The sequence below is a fragment of the Athene cunicularia genome, assembly GCF_003259725.1.
Source record: "Athene cunicularia isolate RWA chromosome 1 unlocalized genomic scaffold, athCun1 chr1_part2, whole genome shotgun sequence".
NCBI classification, from domain to species: Eukaryota; Metazoa; Chordata; class Aves; order Strigiformes; family Strigidae; genus Athene; species Athene cunicularia.
Window position 1 is genome coordinate 65805004 of NW_020799092.1, and position 14885 is coordinate 65819888.

Genomic DNA, 14885 nt, shown 5'->3' on the forward strand with positions numbered 1-14885 from the left:
GGGGGGAAGGGGGGGGGGAGGGAAAGCCTAATTGCCTCAGCGAATCAAATGCAATTAACAATTCTCTGGTATCCAGTGCAAAGTTGAGGAAACTATTAGGAAAAACAGTTAGAAGTAATCAAGGAAGATCTACAATTCTAGCTAAAAGTTAAAAATATATTCCATGTTTCCAGGTGGAACTCGAACTTAATATTCAAAGTGCAAGAAAGAACAGTGAGAAATACATTTGATGAGACATTTCTACATCCAGGTAGCTATCACTGGACTTTGTAGCCTGTTCTAAATCATAACTGTGTGCATTCAAAATAGGGTTTATGGCTAACATTTCTAAAATTCCCAATCATGTTAAACTTATTTTTCCTTCCCTATTTTTTAATTTTCCATGAAAATAGTAAGTTTTGGCTATTTAAAAGTTAAAGTGCTTACAGAGTCAGGAATTTAAAAATTATTTTAAAGTGAGTCTCAAATCTTGTTCAGATCTCTAAACTCTGTAATAGCACACAAATATAATCTCCACAGTAAGACATAAAAATATGATTTAAAAGTTATATTAAATAATTATAATGCCCAGTGAGCCGCACTTAAGAGTGTATTAAAGTATAATACAGTAATTACAACCATAAAATCAGATTAAAAAATAACTACTGGTGAGATAAATAAGATAGGTTTGTAAAAATGAAAAAGAGCTTTATGGCACAAATTAATTAAACAATTATGAAACTATTACAAGATTTTTAATCACTTCAGCACCAAGGCGACACATAAAGATGGACTGTCAGAGAGGTCCTTATTAATCATTCATTTTCAATAGCAGCAGTAAACTCTAAATAAATTCTATGTTCATTTCCAAATCTAAGTGCTTCTGCATGGTTAAAGAATACCAGTCTTTTCAACTATTACAATTAGAGCTCTGTTTTACTGACACTTCAACACAATCCTTGTTCAAAATTACAAGTGTCAGTAAAATGCTTTATAATGCAATTAAACAAGAACATAATTTTGCACATACAACTAAGTATTCTTTAATCATACTTTAAAAAATTCATTAGCATGATTGAATATGTTACAAACACTGATCAAAAGTCACCTATTACCACCGTTTCCTCATCAGTTCATCCTATGAACACCCAAGATTCAAATTAAAAACCAAACAAATCAGTGAATCTGTATCATGGCATATTGAACAGATCACTTGTTTTGTGAGTTCTTATTAAAGAACAGCAAGTTATTCAATATGAAAACACATAAGTTTTGGTTGATATTTTGCCTTTTTGAGATTCAGATTTTCCTAAACTAAAAACCCCAATTATTCTCTGTAGTTTAAAAAGTTCAATCAGCACAGAACCTGAATGTCCTCTAGAAACTATGGAGGTACTAAAACTACTCACTAGGTATCTCTAAGTACTTTTTGGCCTTAAATTACCACATGAAATTAAGTTCTGAGCAGAACTGCAAAATACTTGTGTTTGAAGCACTGAGAAATTCTATGGGAATAGGCACCTTTGATCTCTGGGAATGAGAGCCTGCTGAATGTCAAACACCAACGCAACATTCAACTGTAGGATTCCCAAGTGAAGTCTGGACATTTAAACTTGAGCAGCCCAGAAAGAACACACAGCTCTTCAATCAGCCCAGCCGTTGGGAAGGATAATTCCACTGACACTGAGTCTATACTAATGAAAGATATTATACAAACATCTCCAATTAAGTAAGAAACTGTAACATTATACATAAATATTAAGAATTATATCAAACAACATTTTAGACACATCTACAACAAATATTTCAAAGCATGAGAAGCACAGAGAATGGTGTAATTTAGCTCTTTCACTGTGGATAACCAAAAATATATTAAAAAACGAAAATTTTTTTGATTGACTACATTTCATGAAGAACTTCACATGCACAGATATACACACAACAAATATAGATATATACAAAAGTTTCATATTTTAAATTTCTATGTGCATAAATAGCAAAAATATATGCAAAGTATAAATTTAAGGCCACGACATGAAAGTTCTTTATTAAAAATCCTTACTTGTAGTATTATCTGCAGAACTGCAGACAACTGACCAACCAAGATCTTTGTAGCACCAGACAGAAATAAGTAAATAAAGTATGATTAGTGGAGCCAGATTAACTTCTTCAGAACATTAAAACAAAATGCATTATCTAATTTTTATTTCGTTTGAAGCGAATCAATACGGCAGTAATTTTAAAAATTACTTGTAAAATTGTTAATATTAATGTGGTTTTAAAAGGTGAAAGGAACATTTTAACTGCACCTAGGCATAAGTACAAATATTTGCCCAATCAATACTATGTAGTCTTTAAGTCATTCCTTAAAACAATATGAATATAACAACTTTAATTTTGCACTAACATTACCTTATTTTCTCTTGAAAAATTTGTAATTTTTCTTTTTCAATATTAAAATGGAAATAAATCACAAATTATCCCAAGTAAAATATCATATGTAAGAATACCTGTGGTAACTCTCCAGAACAGATGAACAGAAGATGTGTGTCACAGTGGACACAGCAGAAATAAATACTGAAATATTACTGAACCTCTGAAAATTGTAACAAAATTCTAAATTAACTTACTTATCGGAAAGTCAAAACGCCGCACTCCTTTCATACAATATTCTAACTTTTTTTTCCCATTACTTCCATTTTCAAAAGAAGGGGAAAAAATAGAAAGCAACAGTAAGAGCTTTGTTTTTCTTTTTAAAAATAATTTTCTGAATTTTTATTTTTCTATTTCCTTTTACTAAGATTCACAGGCCAACTCTACAGTAATATTGGTTATTACTGGTGAAAGAACCTGGAACACTAGTAACACAGAATTTACCTAACTACAAGAAAACATAAGCACAGATCTGGCTGTGCAGGGCACAGATGCAAACCCCAGGAGTTGTTCTATAAAACATGTAGGGAAAAAAATCTTCCCAAACTTATTCTCACAGAGATGCAGAATATTTATACTGAGTCATCAATACAACTGTCCTGCTTTAATTAGGATAGGATTAAGTTTCCCCAGCAGAGAGGGGGAAGGGATCTCCAGCCGGGTTATTCATACCATGCTGGTGTCAGGTCCAGGGGCGGGAAACTTTGACTTTACTTTCTCTTTGGCTTTTTGGTGGCAGGACCCACGCGTCGGCTTTGTTCTGTGACCATTTTGTGGTATTTCTCTGTATATCCTTTTTCTTGTTCACTGTTATTGCTGTTTATTGTTGTTATCATTGCCACTGTTGTTGTTCAGATTGTTTTATCACTGTTGTATTAAATTTCGTCTTATTTTCAGCCCAGGGTCTTTGCTTAACTTCCAGCCCGACCGGCTGAGGGTGGGAGAGGGGCAACAGAAACATGCTCTCCGGTCCCGGCAGGGCTTAAACCATTACAACAACACATTAATCAATTTACAGAGAATGCCACACAAATTTAACATCTTTTATCAATGTTTATGGAAACCCAAGACCATTTTTATCTTCAATGCTCAGCCTTCTCCAAATGGCTACCTCTAACACAACCACCAGATGGTTCACAGTAAACTGAAGAAGCTGAGACTCTCCCAAGCATGAAACCAGTCACCTGTAATTCTGGAAACACAAATCCCGAATTAATTTTGGCATTCCTATATAATGTCTCTTTGCTTTCAAGCCTAAATGAAGCAAAAGTGGAAGACAGCATGCCACATGAGCGTGACCTTTTACAAACCATGAGAGATGGTTCATGATTTAGAGCAGAAAAGCTCTACTGACATTATAGAAAACAGAAAAGATAATTAATTATAAGAGATTCTTAATATTATTGAGCTATCTATTGATCCTCCCTCTCAATATTTTCATATAATTCCTCGAAGAATCTGAATGATGATGATAAGGAGAAAAATTAAATTGAATAATGTTTTATCTTCAACTGCCATCTCATCTATAACAACATTCTATTAACAAGCTCAAAAATTCCATTAAACACAATTCATCAAAATTATTTTCTGGAGTATAAACAGACTGAGATTATGATTAAACTAACAGAGTAGTTTGTCTGTTTGAAGTCTACTGCAGTGTTCCGCAATACACGCACAAGGACAGGTACTTTGAGAAGACTTGTGATCCATAAGGCTGGGTTAATGAAGGTTGCCTGAATCACTAACATAATGCATTAACACTCTCTGAAGGGTGAGCATCACTTTTCATATACTGGTAATCCATTACTATCAGCAAACAGGCTGTACATGTTTCATCCACTCACACAGCTACTATGTTAAGATTCTCTTCACCATGCAGTTAACCAGCATCAAGAAAGTAATGTGACACAGTAGCAACAAGGAATATTATTTTCTTCCACAACCACCTTAACTAACACTTAGCATATTTACTGTAAATATAGATCATTATATTTCTTTTTAAAAAACAAAGTGACTGAATTTGTATTGGCCATACATTTCACTTTAGCTACAGTATAGCAGAACCAGTATAAAGATAAAAAGACAAAAGCAAAAAGAAATGAAGAAAAGTAAAGCACAGTAACTTATTGTCCTCTTAGATCAAGAGAGACAAGAGCAGAGGTTTGGAACACTGATTTCCAGAAGCCCCACATAACTTAAATAGTTCTAGGTTCCCATAACATCAATTACATCAAAATCTCACTGGCCTCCTTTTCAAATTGAAATGTCAACTTTTTAAAATACTTCATAGTTTCTACAGTGAAAAAATATGTAGTGAAATGTTCCTCACTCTAAAGCATTATAACCCTCACTTTTTTTTTTTTTTAAATAGTTTCCTTTAACATCTTTTCTACACATGCTACATGTATGTCACACAGACAACTTGCAAAATATACCTGCTATGAGATGATCAATTCCTTAAAGTTAGGATTTTGCTTTGCTTTCTCCAACTACACTGCTCAAAACAACAAAACCATCCTCTACTACTCAATCATGCAAACTGTCTAGAGTTGAGATTAATGTAAAATGTTACCTTGTAAGTATTTTGGACAATATGAAAAATCAACAGCAAGTAGCAAACACTCACGATGTCTACTAACAACTACAATAAAAATTTCTAGTGTAGAAAAGGTATTGTTCAGTACCCATCTTGATTTTAAAAAAATCTTGGCAGTTATCTACAGTCACGGACATAGATGCAAAATCTGCCATAACGTATAGTTCACTGTAAAATATACATTGTATTGGTTGCCCCATTTACTAAATGCTATAAAATTTAGATCAAAAAACACTGAACAAGAAAAAATTGGATCCAGATTTAGGATGATAAATAAACAATTACAGTTTTTAATGCAGAACTATTTCAACAGTGTTCTATCCAATACAGTCCTATAAAGACCTCACAAAATTATTTTAAATCAGATAAAAATCAGAAACCCTCACTTTAATTTACAAACCCTGGTAAAGGATTGTTTAAGAAAACACATTTATTTGCTACAACAGCCTGTCTTATTTTCTTTTTAATTTAAGCATTGAAGCCTTAAAAATAATTCCTCCTAAACCTAACAATTGAGAAAAGTTGTTTAACTATATCCCTAAAGCATTAACAGTACAAATAAGCCTTCAGCTTTTCTTTCTGTCTTAGAAACCAAACAATAAGATACCATATGATATTTAATATTTTTATTAAACCAAACAATAAGGTTGATTATCAGAATGGTATTTTTCATTTTAAAACCTTGATTAAAGAATTTTTTATATAAATGTTCATTGACCAAGTTCAGAAAGTCTATTTATAGGCATAATTATACATTTCATTTAATATACAATCAGTTGTTTCTATAAGTAACTGAAATCTAAACCCCAATATTAATATAAGCATAAAATAACAAAAGTCACATTGCAAGTAGTTAATTATTTTTGAAGTAACAAAATGCAATGCTTTAAAAGTATTTTTAATACAAGTATTTGCTATCCTTTATACAGAATTATCCCCTTATATTTTTCATATTACTCTACATTTTAAAAAAAAAAATACATCTGCAGCAGATGTAAATACATATGTTCTCCTGCCCTTAGTTTTTGATCCTTAAAAATACTTTAATATCCTAAATGGGCATAAAGAGCATTATCAAATATTCAGGATGTAAACATGTGCAGGCCAACCCAAAATCTGCTATGATAAGCACTGGCACAAAAAACCCTCACAGTACATGCAATGAAAAGATGGAATTAATCTTTACAAGAAGATTATCAAATATTAAGCTACACAAGAAATATTTTTTCTATCTCATCATTGACAGGCTAGTGTCACAAATATATGCCTGGTTCTGCTTGGCAACATTTTGTTAATACTCTGTTCATTAATTTAACAAACTATCAAGAGAGTATGTTTAGAATGGGCAAGCATTATCTCTTGCATTTCATTTAATTAAACTCTCTTCTAGCAATACAACAGTCAGCATTTCATGAAGGGAATTATTTTAAGGATGAAGGTAGAAAATATTTCAGTGCCCTGCTAAAACATGAAAGCATAATCTAAAATTACTCCTGCACACACTGTAATTTATCTATAATATTAAAGATGTTATTTCCAGAGTTCATAATTAATTGGATTCCACAGAGAAATTATTCAGGCATTCCAGATAGCAAAATGATGCACAAAGGCACAAAACATAGTGCCGAAGGACAACCATAAACAACCACTGTGACTTGCCCGAATTACAACAATCATTGAGCTTAATGTGAAATGAATACTGACTGCCTTTTGTATGTGGTCATTACTCTGCTGCAAAGAAACTGCCATTGAATTTTTATTATATTGCCTTAATAAAAAGTAATCAAAGTGGCTCACGCTCTAGTGGCTTTCTTTTAAATGATACACGACAGTGATCTTACAAAGGCCAGTGTGTCACAAATTGATTATAACACCTAATCGGAGGAAGGCGATGTTACCCCACCATTGTAGGAAACTGTAGTGATGTTGACTTGACTTCTTGCAAACACTTCCTGCAAAACTCTTCCAATGAAACACCAGTTAGAAATTAGGTTAGCTTTTAAGACTTACCATCAATCCGACTAACAAGTTCTTCCAACATTTTCACTTTCTTCTGAATTCCTGGCTGTGCAAACGTGTAGTTATCCTGAAGAAGAGACCATATACAAGTATAAGTTTATGGGGAAAAAAAAAAAAAAAGTTTATTTTCCTTCAATTACTTATTTCAATCCATGTATGTTTCTATGCTTTCTTAAGGTGTTTGTGCTTTGTTTTTACATTTTCTAGGTCTGCTTCTAGTCAGGCAGTAAATGATCACTTTGTATAGTCCTACTTCAAGTCCTCACCCCTAAAAGTATACCCTATGGCTAGTATTGGATCAGTTACTCTCTACTTGCTAATCTAGTGCCCCTGAAGTTACAGCTTTATTGCAGAAGTCCAAGGAGCTTTAAAAGGCTGTCATCTTAAATGCCAAAATGTGCTACACTAGAGATTTTATTATGAATTTTTTCTAATAAATTTACAATTCTATCATAAATAATGTAAAAAATATGAAAAATTAGGCCCTAATAATTGACAGGATAAGAATTTGATCTTTGGCAGTTCAGAATAATATCTTCCAGCAGCGTAAGAAATCAAAAGTCTATTTCAATGGAGTCATGACTCTTCTCAATGCAAGGTTACAGTTAATATCATGAATCAAAATCTAACACACAAGCTATATAGCTAAAATGGTAGGGTATTTGCATGTATTTGTTTAAATGTATTACCTCTAACTGGATTTTTTATTTTTGTATCACAGCTCTGTAATACAGACTAGAGTTTGAAATAATGAGAAAGATATCTCCACTTCAATTCCAAAGTGATCAATCTTTTTAAATAAAGACAATATTTCTGAATTTTTCTAAATATTTGATTGACAATTGCTCCACTCAACTAATTTTATTATGGTTTTCTATACAGAGATATTCAAGAAAAGAAAATTATCAACACAGATCTTAAAAGACAGTTGCTATGTAAAATTGTTTTCCTGTAACCACTACATAATACAAAAAAAAAGGTAAAAGATTTAATTTCTTAACTGCTACAGTTTGAATAACTCCTTTATGAAAGTCAACAGGAAAGCTGAGCAACTATCACAAAAATAATCCTAAAAAATTGTTCACTGATGCTGGAATAATAATTTTTCTTGACTAGATTTCAAATTTTAACTTGGCCTTAAAGGGAATGAATATCAGTTCATTTTTGTGTCATGAGACATTTTGCTTTTTATTAAAAATAAGTCATATTGACTTTCTTGACTATTTACAAGGTTTTGTTCATTTTATGTTTTTATGAAACTACTGCAATTTAATCTACAAATTCTATGAAACTGCCATAAAGTATGAAACGTGAAAGTTCACAAGGGAAAATTATACCCTAATAATTTTGATGGTTATAGTACATCAGTCAACAAGTGATTTAAAGTATCAAATAATCTATTATGTGCTCTGATCACTTCTAACTGACCACAGTAGAAGCTATTTTTAAAATAACAGCAAAGTATAGTAGCAATTTCACAGTATTTCATATTAGAAATGAATGCATAAACCAAAACAGTCTTGATGAGGAAGCAAGGATAATTCTCTGAAATTTGAAATTTGAAGCCAGAATCACCAACTAAAATGGGCAAACGTTTCATCTGGCTGGCGCTGTCTCTCAAATAGAACATAAGCATCCTCAGTAGTGCAATAAGGCAGAAATATTGAAAGAGTGAAAAGTCTCAAAAAATGCAAGTCTACTATAATCTTATTTTGGGAAGAGAGAAACTATCCCATGCACTGGAACAATACCTTTTATACAAGTCTGACATACTCCTGTATTAATCATATATCATATCCAGGATACAGCATCTTTAGGAAATAATAATTAGTTTTCTTTATAGAATCTACTCCAACAATGAAAATGTTTGGGTTTTTTTTACAAGTGTTTATATACTGCTCTTATTATTTACAGAAAGTTAACTGGTATTTCTAAATGTAGTACTATACTCAAAGTACCGCAATATGATACTCAAATATTTATAACATCCTCTGTAAAAGTATCTTCATGCATCTAACACTGAAAGACAACACACAGCTAAGACACTACTACTTCAATCATTAGTCTCTCCCCAGGTGGTGCAACTCCCAACTGTGATCTATGAATCTGAAACTGTTTCCTTTCTCAAAGCATCATTTATTCTGTACACACCTGGAAATGCAACCCAAAGCTGCCATCTTGGATTTGAAAACAGGTAAGTTTGCTCTTCACTATATTTGATCTTGTCTATTAATTTATTTTTCTGTTCATTATTTCAGCTGCTAATGAACACAGCTGGGAGTCACACTTCTACTTGTGCTGATTCATCTAACTGGAAAGATCTTTGTTGGCTCCCCCGGCCCTCTTTTCTAATTAGACTACACTGTACATATTCCCTTCCTATAATACTTATAATTGACTTTCTGGAGTTTGCAAAATTGTAAGAATGACTTTGTAAACATAAAAAGTATTCTGTTAGCTACTATTCTTGCTCCTTCTGTGCTTATATGTGGAGGAAAAAATAGGAACACAGTTAAAGAACAAAAATATAGCAAATTAATGAAACTCATTAATTCAGGACAATATAGAAGTACAGTGGTTAAGATTTTAATTACTCTATCATGTGATTTACTTGGCAATATCAGCTTCAAAATTTGACTCAACTTTAGTCCCAACTCTTCTACCTACTCCCCACCAAGAGACACAGGGGAATAGGAGTTGTGGTCGGTTCATAACACTTCATCTCTACTGCTCCTCATGGGCCATATGTCCTGCCAGAAAGCCTGCTCCTGCGCAGGCTCCTCTCCACAGGCTGCAGCTTCTAGAAAGGCATTGCCACTTGCTCCAGCATGGGGTCCCTTTTCAGGCTGCAGGTGAAGATCTGCTCCACTGTGGATCTCCATGGGATGTGGGGGCACAGCCTGTCTCACCATGGTCTCCACCATGGGCTGCAGGGGAATCTCTGCTCATGGAGCACTTCCTCACCCTCCTTCTTCACTGACTTTGGTGTCTGCAGAGTTGTTTCTCTCACATTTTCTCACTCCTCCTCCACAGATGCTGCGCCAGTGGTTTTTACCCTTTCTTAAATATGTTATCACAGAGGAACCAGCATTGCCAATGGGCTCAACTTTCACTAGCAACAGTTCCATCTTGGAGCTGGCTGAAACTAACTCTGTCTAACATAGAGCCTCTTCTCACAGAAGACACCACTACAGCTCCCCTGCAACCAAAACTTTGCCATGTAAACACAAGTTCTCTGTTAATTTTTGCAGAAAAAAAATGATCCAGTATTCAGCTCTCCTACATATTCTTCCTCAAAGTTCTGGGCCCTCACAGGATCATTTCATTACTCATCCTGCAAAATGTTGTTATATTTCCTCATTTATTCCTTCTGTAATTTTGACCATCGATATTAAACAAAAGACAAACTCTGAAAAAGACGTAAGTAACTGAGAACAGATCTTCAGCAAACAGTTAACAGAAATGCCTTACATTTCTAACCACTGCTCTTGACGCTGCCTGGTAAGTATCCACATATGACAAAGTATGCATGAGTACACAGTAGAATCCATGATAAACATAAAAAAATCATGCATTGGTGTGCAATACCTAAATTCTTCGACGTTTTGCTCAGATAGCTCCCAACATACTTTCAGTGAACTATGCTAACCTACTTCACAGCTGAATGGTTATAATATCAAGTTCAGACTCCAACACATAATTAGTTTCACCTTACAATATAGAAGGTTAAGACTTTATAATGTCACAAGGGCTCAAAATTTGGTTCAGTCTCAAATCTTTGTGTCAGCAGTCTGTACTTATTCTGTAGAGGCTAGTATAACCACCTCACTGCCCTGCAACTATAACTAGGTGTGGCAGGACTTCTCAAAAAATAATCATTATAATTTACAATAAAATATTTCAGTTATAGCCTCCACTAAACATGAAAAAAAATTAGGTAATTTCTGATTTTTTTTTAAGGTTAGAAAAATTCTAAACGGAAAAAATGATTAGAAAGCAAAAATAAAGAAAAAATGCACTGAAAAAATTTAACCACAACAATCCTCAGGGAGGATATGGGGGGAGAGGGGAGAGATCACAGTTTCTAAAAGTGTGTTTAACCACTGAATATCAAGTTCCATATATTTTGCTAGCTCTATTCTGAATGCAGATATAACTTGGAAAGGTGTTTACCTTGAAAGGTAAGTCCTAAACTAACCTTTTCCGTGGATACAGAAGAAAGAGATAATGAGTGAACTAAGGATGGTCCTACTTGGAGTCTTATCCTCCAAATGTTGCAGTATCAACACCATACACCTCTAGCGTTTTTTTGTCTATCAGGAACAAAATACCAAAGTAGATTCTAGTGTTTTCAACCACATATATCAATGAGATTCTTATGAGTCACTCTGATGCATGCTGTAAGATAAATACTCCATTTCCAATCACCATACACAGCCGCAGTACTGACAGTTATCTGTTCAAAATATTACTACCTTATGATGAAGTGTTAAAAAGAGTACAGATGCTTTTTAAGTGCATGTTAAATATACGTCCAAAGCAACTGGTAGCACAGAACAGTAAGTACAATACATCTCCATGTTATTCTGATTTTAAATCTCTCCCAAAATATTACAGGTACTTCACAACAATCAGTCCATAATAAATCTGAAAATCTTCCTTTCTGACTTCTTCAATTATTCAATTACATATGAAAAAAAGGAATATAAACAGCATTTTTGAATGCCACCTGGTGTACAAAGTGTACAAAGGTAGCTGTAAGCATACACAGAAGGAATCGAATACATACTGAGTATTATATATACATATAATAACATACATATATTAACTATATATAATAAATGTATAATATAGATACATATATATCTTTGTATATATACACATTTCATATATTTACACACAAATGAAAACACTATTACTTTTTCTACTCATTCTTTAGGAAATTTTTTCAAGTTTCAGAATGCAACTTTTCTTATCTACACATTAGAACTTTTAACATTTTAGATCCTTTGCCCTTCTGCACTGATTTCTAATATTTAAAAGTATTTTAAAAATTCACACGATTAAAAATTGTTTCCCAGGGTCAGAAAATGAAATAAATTTGCAAATCTCTACACTAAGAACCTCAGGGAAACAATGCCCTCTGAATGATACAGAACATTACTGCACCACTTAATATACTGCACATATGACCTCTACTACAGTTATTATTGTCAGGAATACTTTCCATTTTGAAAATTCAGACGTTGCAGGGTTTAGCTAAACAAAGTCCCCCATCTTTTTAAAAATAGGTTAATAGGGGATAATTTTAAGAGAAGAAGAAAGCTGAAGAGGAAAGGAAAACAACCCTTCATGTCATCATGGAAGAAGAAATAGAGCCAGTCAAATTTAAAAGAAAAAATACTGTCAGTAATTTGAGAATAATGACTGCAGCCAAGTGCAAGTATGGGCACAGTGTTTCTCATCTTTTCAGGTCACACAAGCTGTTCACCAATAAGGTACTGATGAAAATATCAGAACCATTTACAGAAGCAAATGAAAAGTTCTGACACAAAGTCTTCATGTGTTGTTTGTTTGTTTTCAGTAAGGTTTTATCAATCAGATCAGAGCTTTTAAATACAAAGGATACATTAAGTCATATGAATACAGGATACCTAGACTTCTATTTTCTCTACTGATGTATATTTAAGAATTCCTACATATGAATTTAGGTATGTGCAAGTATATTATCACATGAACAAAAGACAACTGAAAGAAAAAAGCTTTCTTAAATTGTATATTTATCCCATTAAGTCAGAAAGGTATCTTCTCAATTTTATTCTTTAAGCTCATTTAAGTACGTTGTTGACATATTTGTGAATCCTCTGCACAACCTCCTATTAAATATCTTGGTTCACCCTGCTCTCAAAGTTATGTGAAAATGTGGGGGCAGGTGGGAAGGTAGCATGACACTTAGATAATGATAGCCAACATGTATACTAACATTGTCAATGGCAGGCACAGTTTATCCAAAATGTTTCTTAAAGTTGGAGATTATAATGTAAATTCAATCTTAAATAAAGTTCAGGAAAGAGAGAGTGAGCATGCATAAGAACAAACACACAAGTGTGCTGGACTATGCTGTTTGCACATATTCCATAGCATGTTCCATAATTACTCCAAGATACTCCCTTTAAAATAAAAGATCTTTCAACCTTTGTAATTATTACGCCTGATTTTTGAAAATTTAGAATTTCCTAAGCAGTAGGAAAGAAATTTGCAAAGCATTGCAGCCCAGAACCTTCTACATGGAAAACAGTATCTTATTTATTCCTACATAAGAGGATGGAAAAAGCAACACCTTATTAAAAAGCAGGTACTGATTCTCATAATAGTATCCACAGGCTCATAATCAAAGACCCAGTCTTCTACTGGGCTATGTAACCAAACCTCAGTCTTACACAAGTGGATGTGTTAAGCAGCAATAAAGGAAGTGCTCAGGGTTTATTTCTGGATTATGGCATAGGCCAGACAACAGTTAAAATCTGGGTAAGAGCTAGAAATCATAAATATGGACACTTCCAATCCCAAAAGTTCATCCTGTAAATTTTAGGTAGAAGACAAAATATTTTTATTCTCAAGTATACTAATAGCACAGTATATGTCATCTAAAATACAGAAAACAATGCCTTTTATCTAAGTATTCAGAACTGATTACAAATAGGTTTGTTCTCTTCCTGAATATTTTACTCTTAAGTGACAGGCTAGAAAACTGCATCATTGGCTTCCAAAGAGATGCAGGCTCCTTAAGAGCTTCTGGAGGCACCTGTCCTGAGGAAAAACCACAGCCTTCAGGGTAAATCCTACTGATGCCCTCACTTTTCTATTATCTGAAGGCTTATTTTTATAAACTTAAAATTGGCTACTTGGCCAAACAAAAGAACCACCTTGTTTCTTCCCTTGTAAGAGCAGTCAGTAGCAAATGACTGCAGAGGATTATAAAAGCAAAATAAACCCACAGTGATATGCTTGCAGCATTCTTTCAGTTTCCAGTTTACAGTGCTGAGACTTCCCTAACTCAAGGTGGTATCTTAGTAATTAAAGTTGTTCAACCAACTTCAAACTGTTCAGGTTCTAAACCCATGCAAAATGCTTTTAATCCTTTGTCAAGTAGCTCCCAGTTTAGTTACTCAACCACTATTTTTTTAAGCCTATCACTCAGCAGTATTACAAGATATATCTAGAACTTGGATCAGAAGAGATGGAAAGCAACTACTCCCTATTCACCTTCTTCATGCAGCTCATCATTTTAAAGACTTCTATTACATTCCTCCACTTAGCAAAGTCATCCAAGTTGAAGAACATAATTCATCACCCAGAAACTGTTCCATACCTTTGATGTCACTTATCTTGCTCTATTATCTTTTTTTTTTTTTTTTAACTTTCAATCCATCATTTCAAAATGGGATGAACAGAAGGGATTAGAGCAGCATAACATACCAAGCAGAAACTCATTTTAGGTTTTAAAAGTAACAAAGTGATGTTTTGTGTTTTGAGTACTACTTATATAAACCCTTCTCCTCCCTACATGGTAACAGGCAATGCTTCTACCATGGATGCTTAGCTTCTTTATGTCCTTCTGATAATGGACTTTATCAAAAAGCATTTTAGAAATGCAATTAAACTGTATAGTTGTTCACAGGCTCACTGATTCCTTCCAAAAGCTGCCAGATTTGTGCTGCTTTACAGGAGTTACAGAAAATATTGAATAATACGGGGTTTATCCTTTAACCATTAATTCTGCTTATTTTTATACTTTCTACAAACTTTCCTAATGTGCATGTCTAATTGTCTGTGCTCTCCTGAATCTCCTTGAAAT

General features: G+C 33.5%; 1 protein-coding gene across 1 annotated transcript in view; it reads right to left on the minus strand.

Moving 5' to 3' along the window:
- TBC1D22A (TBC1 domain family member 22A) overlaps positions 1-14885 on the minus strand; it is a 210441-nt gene that overhangs the window by 102048 nt on the left and 93508 nt on the right. The window contains exon 10 of the mRNA XM_026868331.1: positions 7019-7094. Within this exon, the coding sequence (XP_026724132.1) occupies positions 7019-7094 (76 nt within the window). The remainder of the gene's footprint in view (positions 1-7018; positions 7095-14885) is intronic.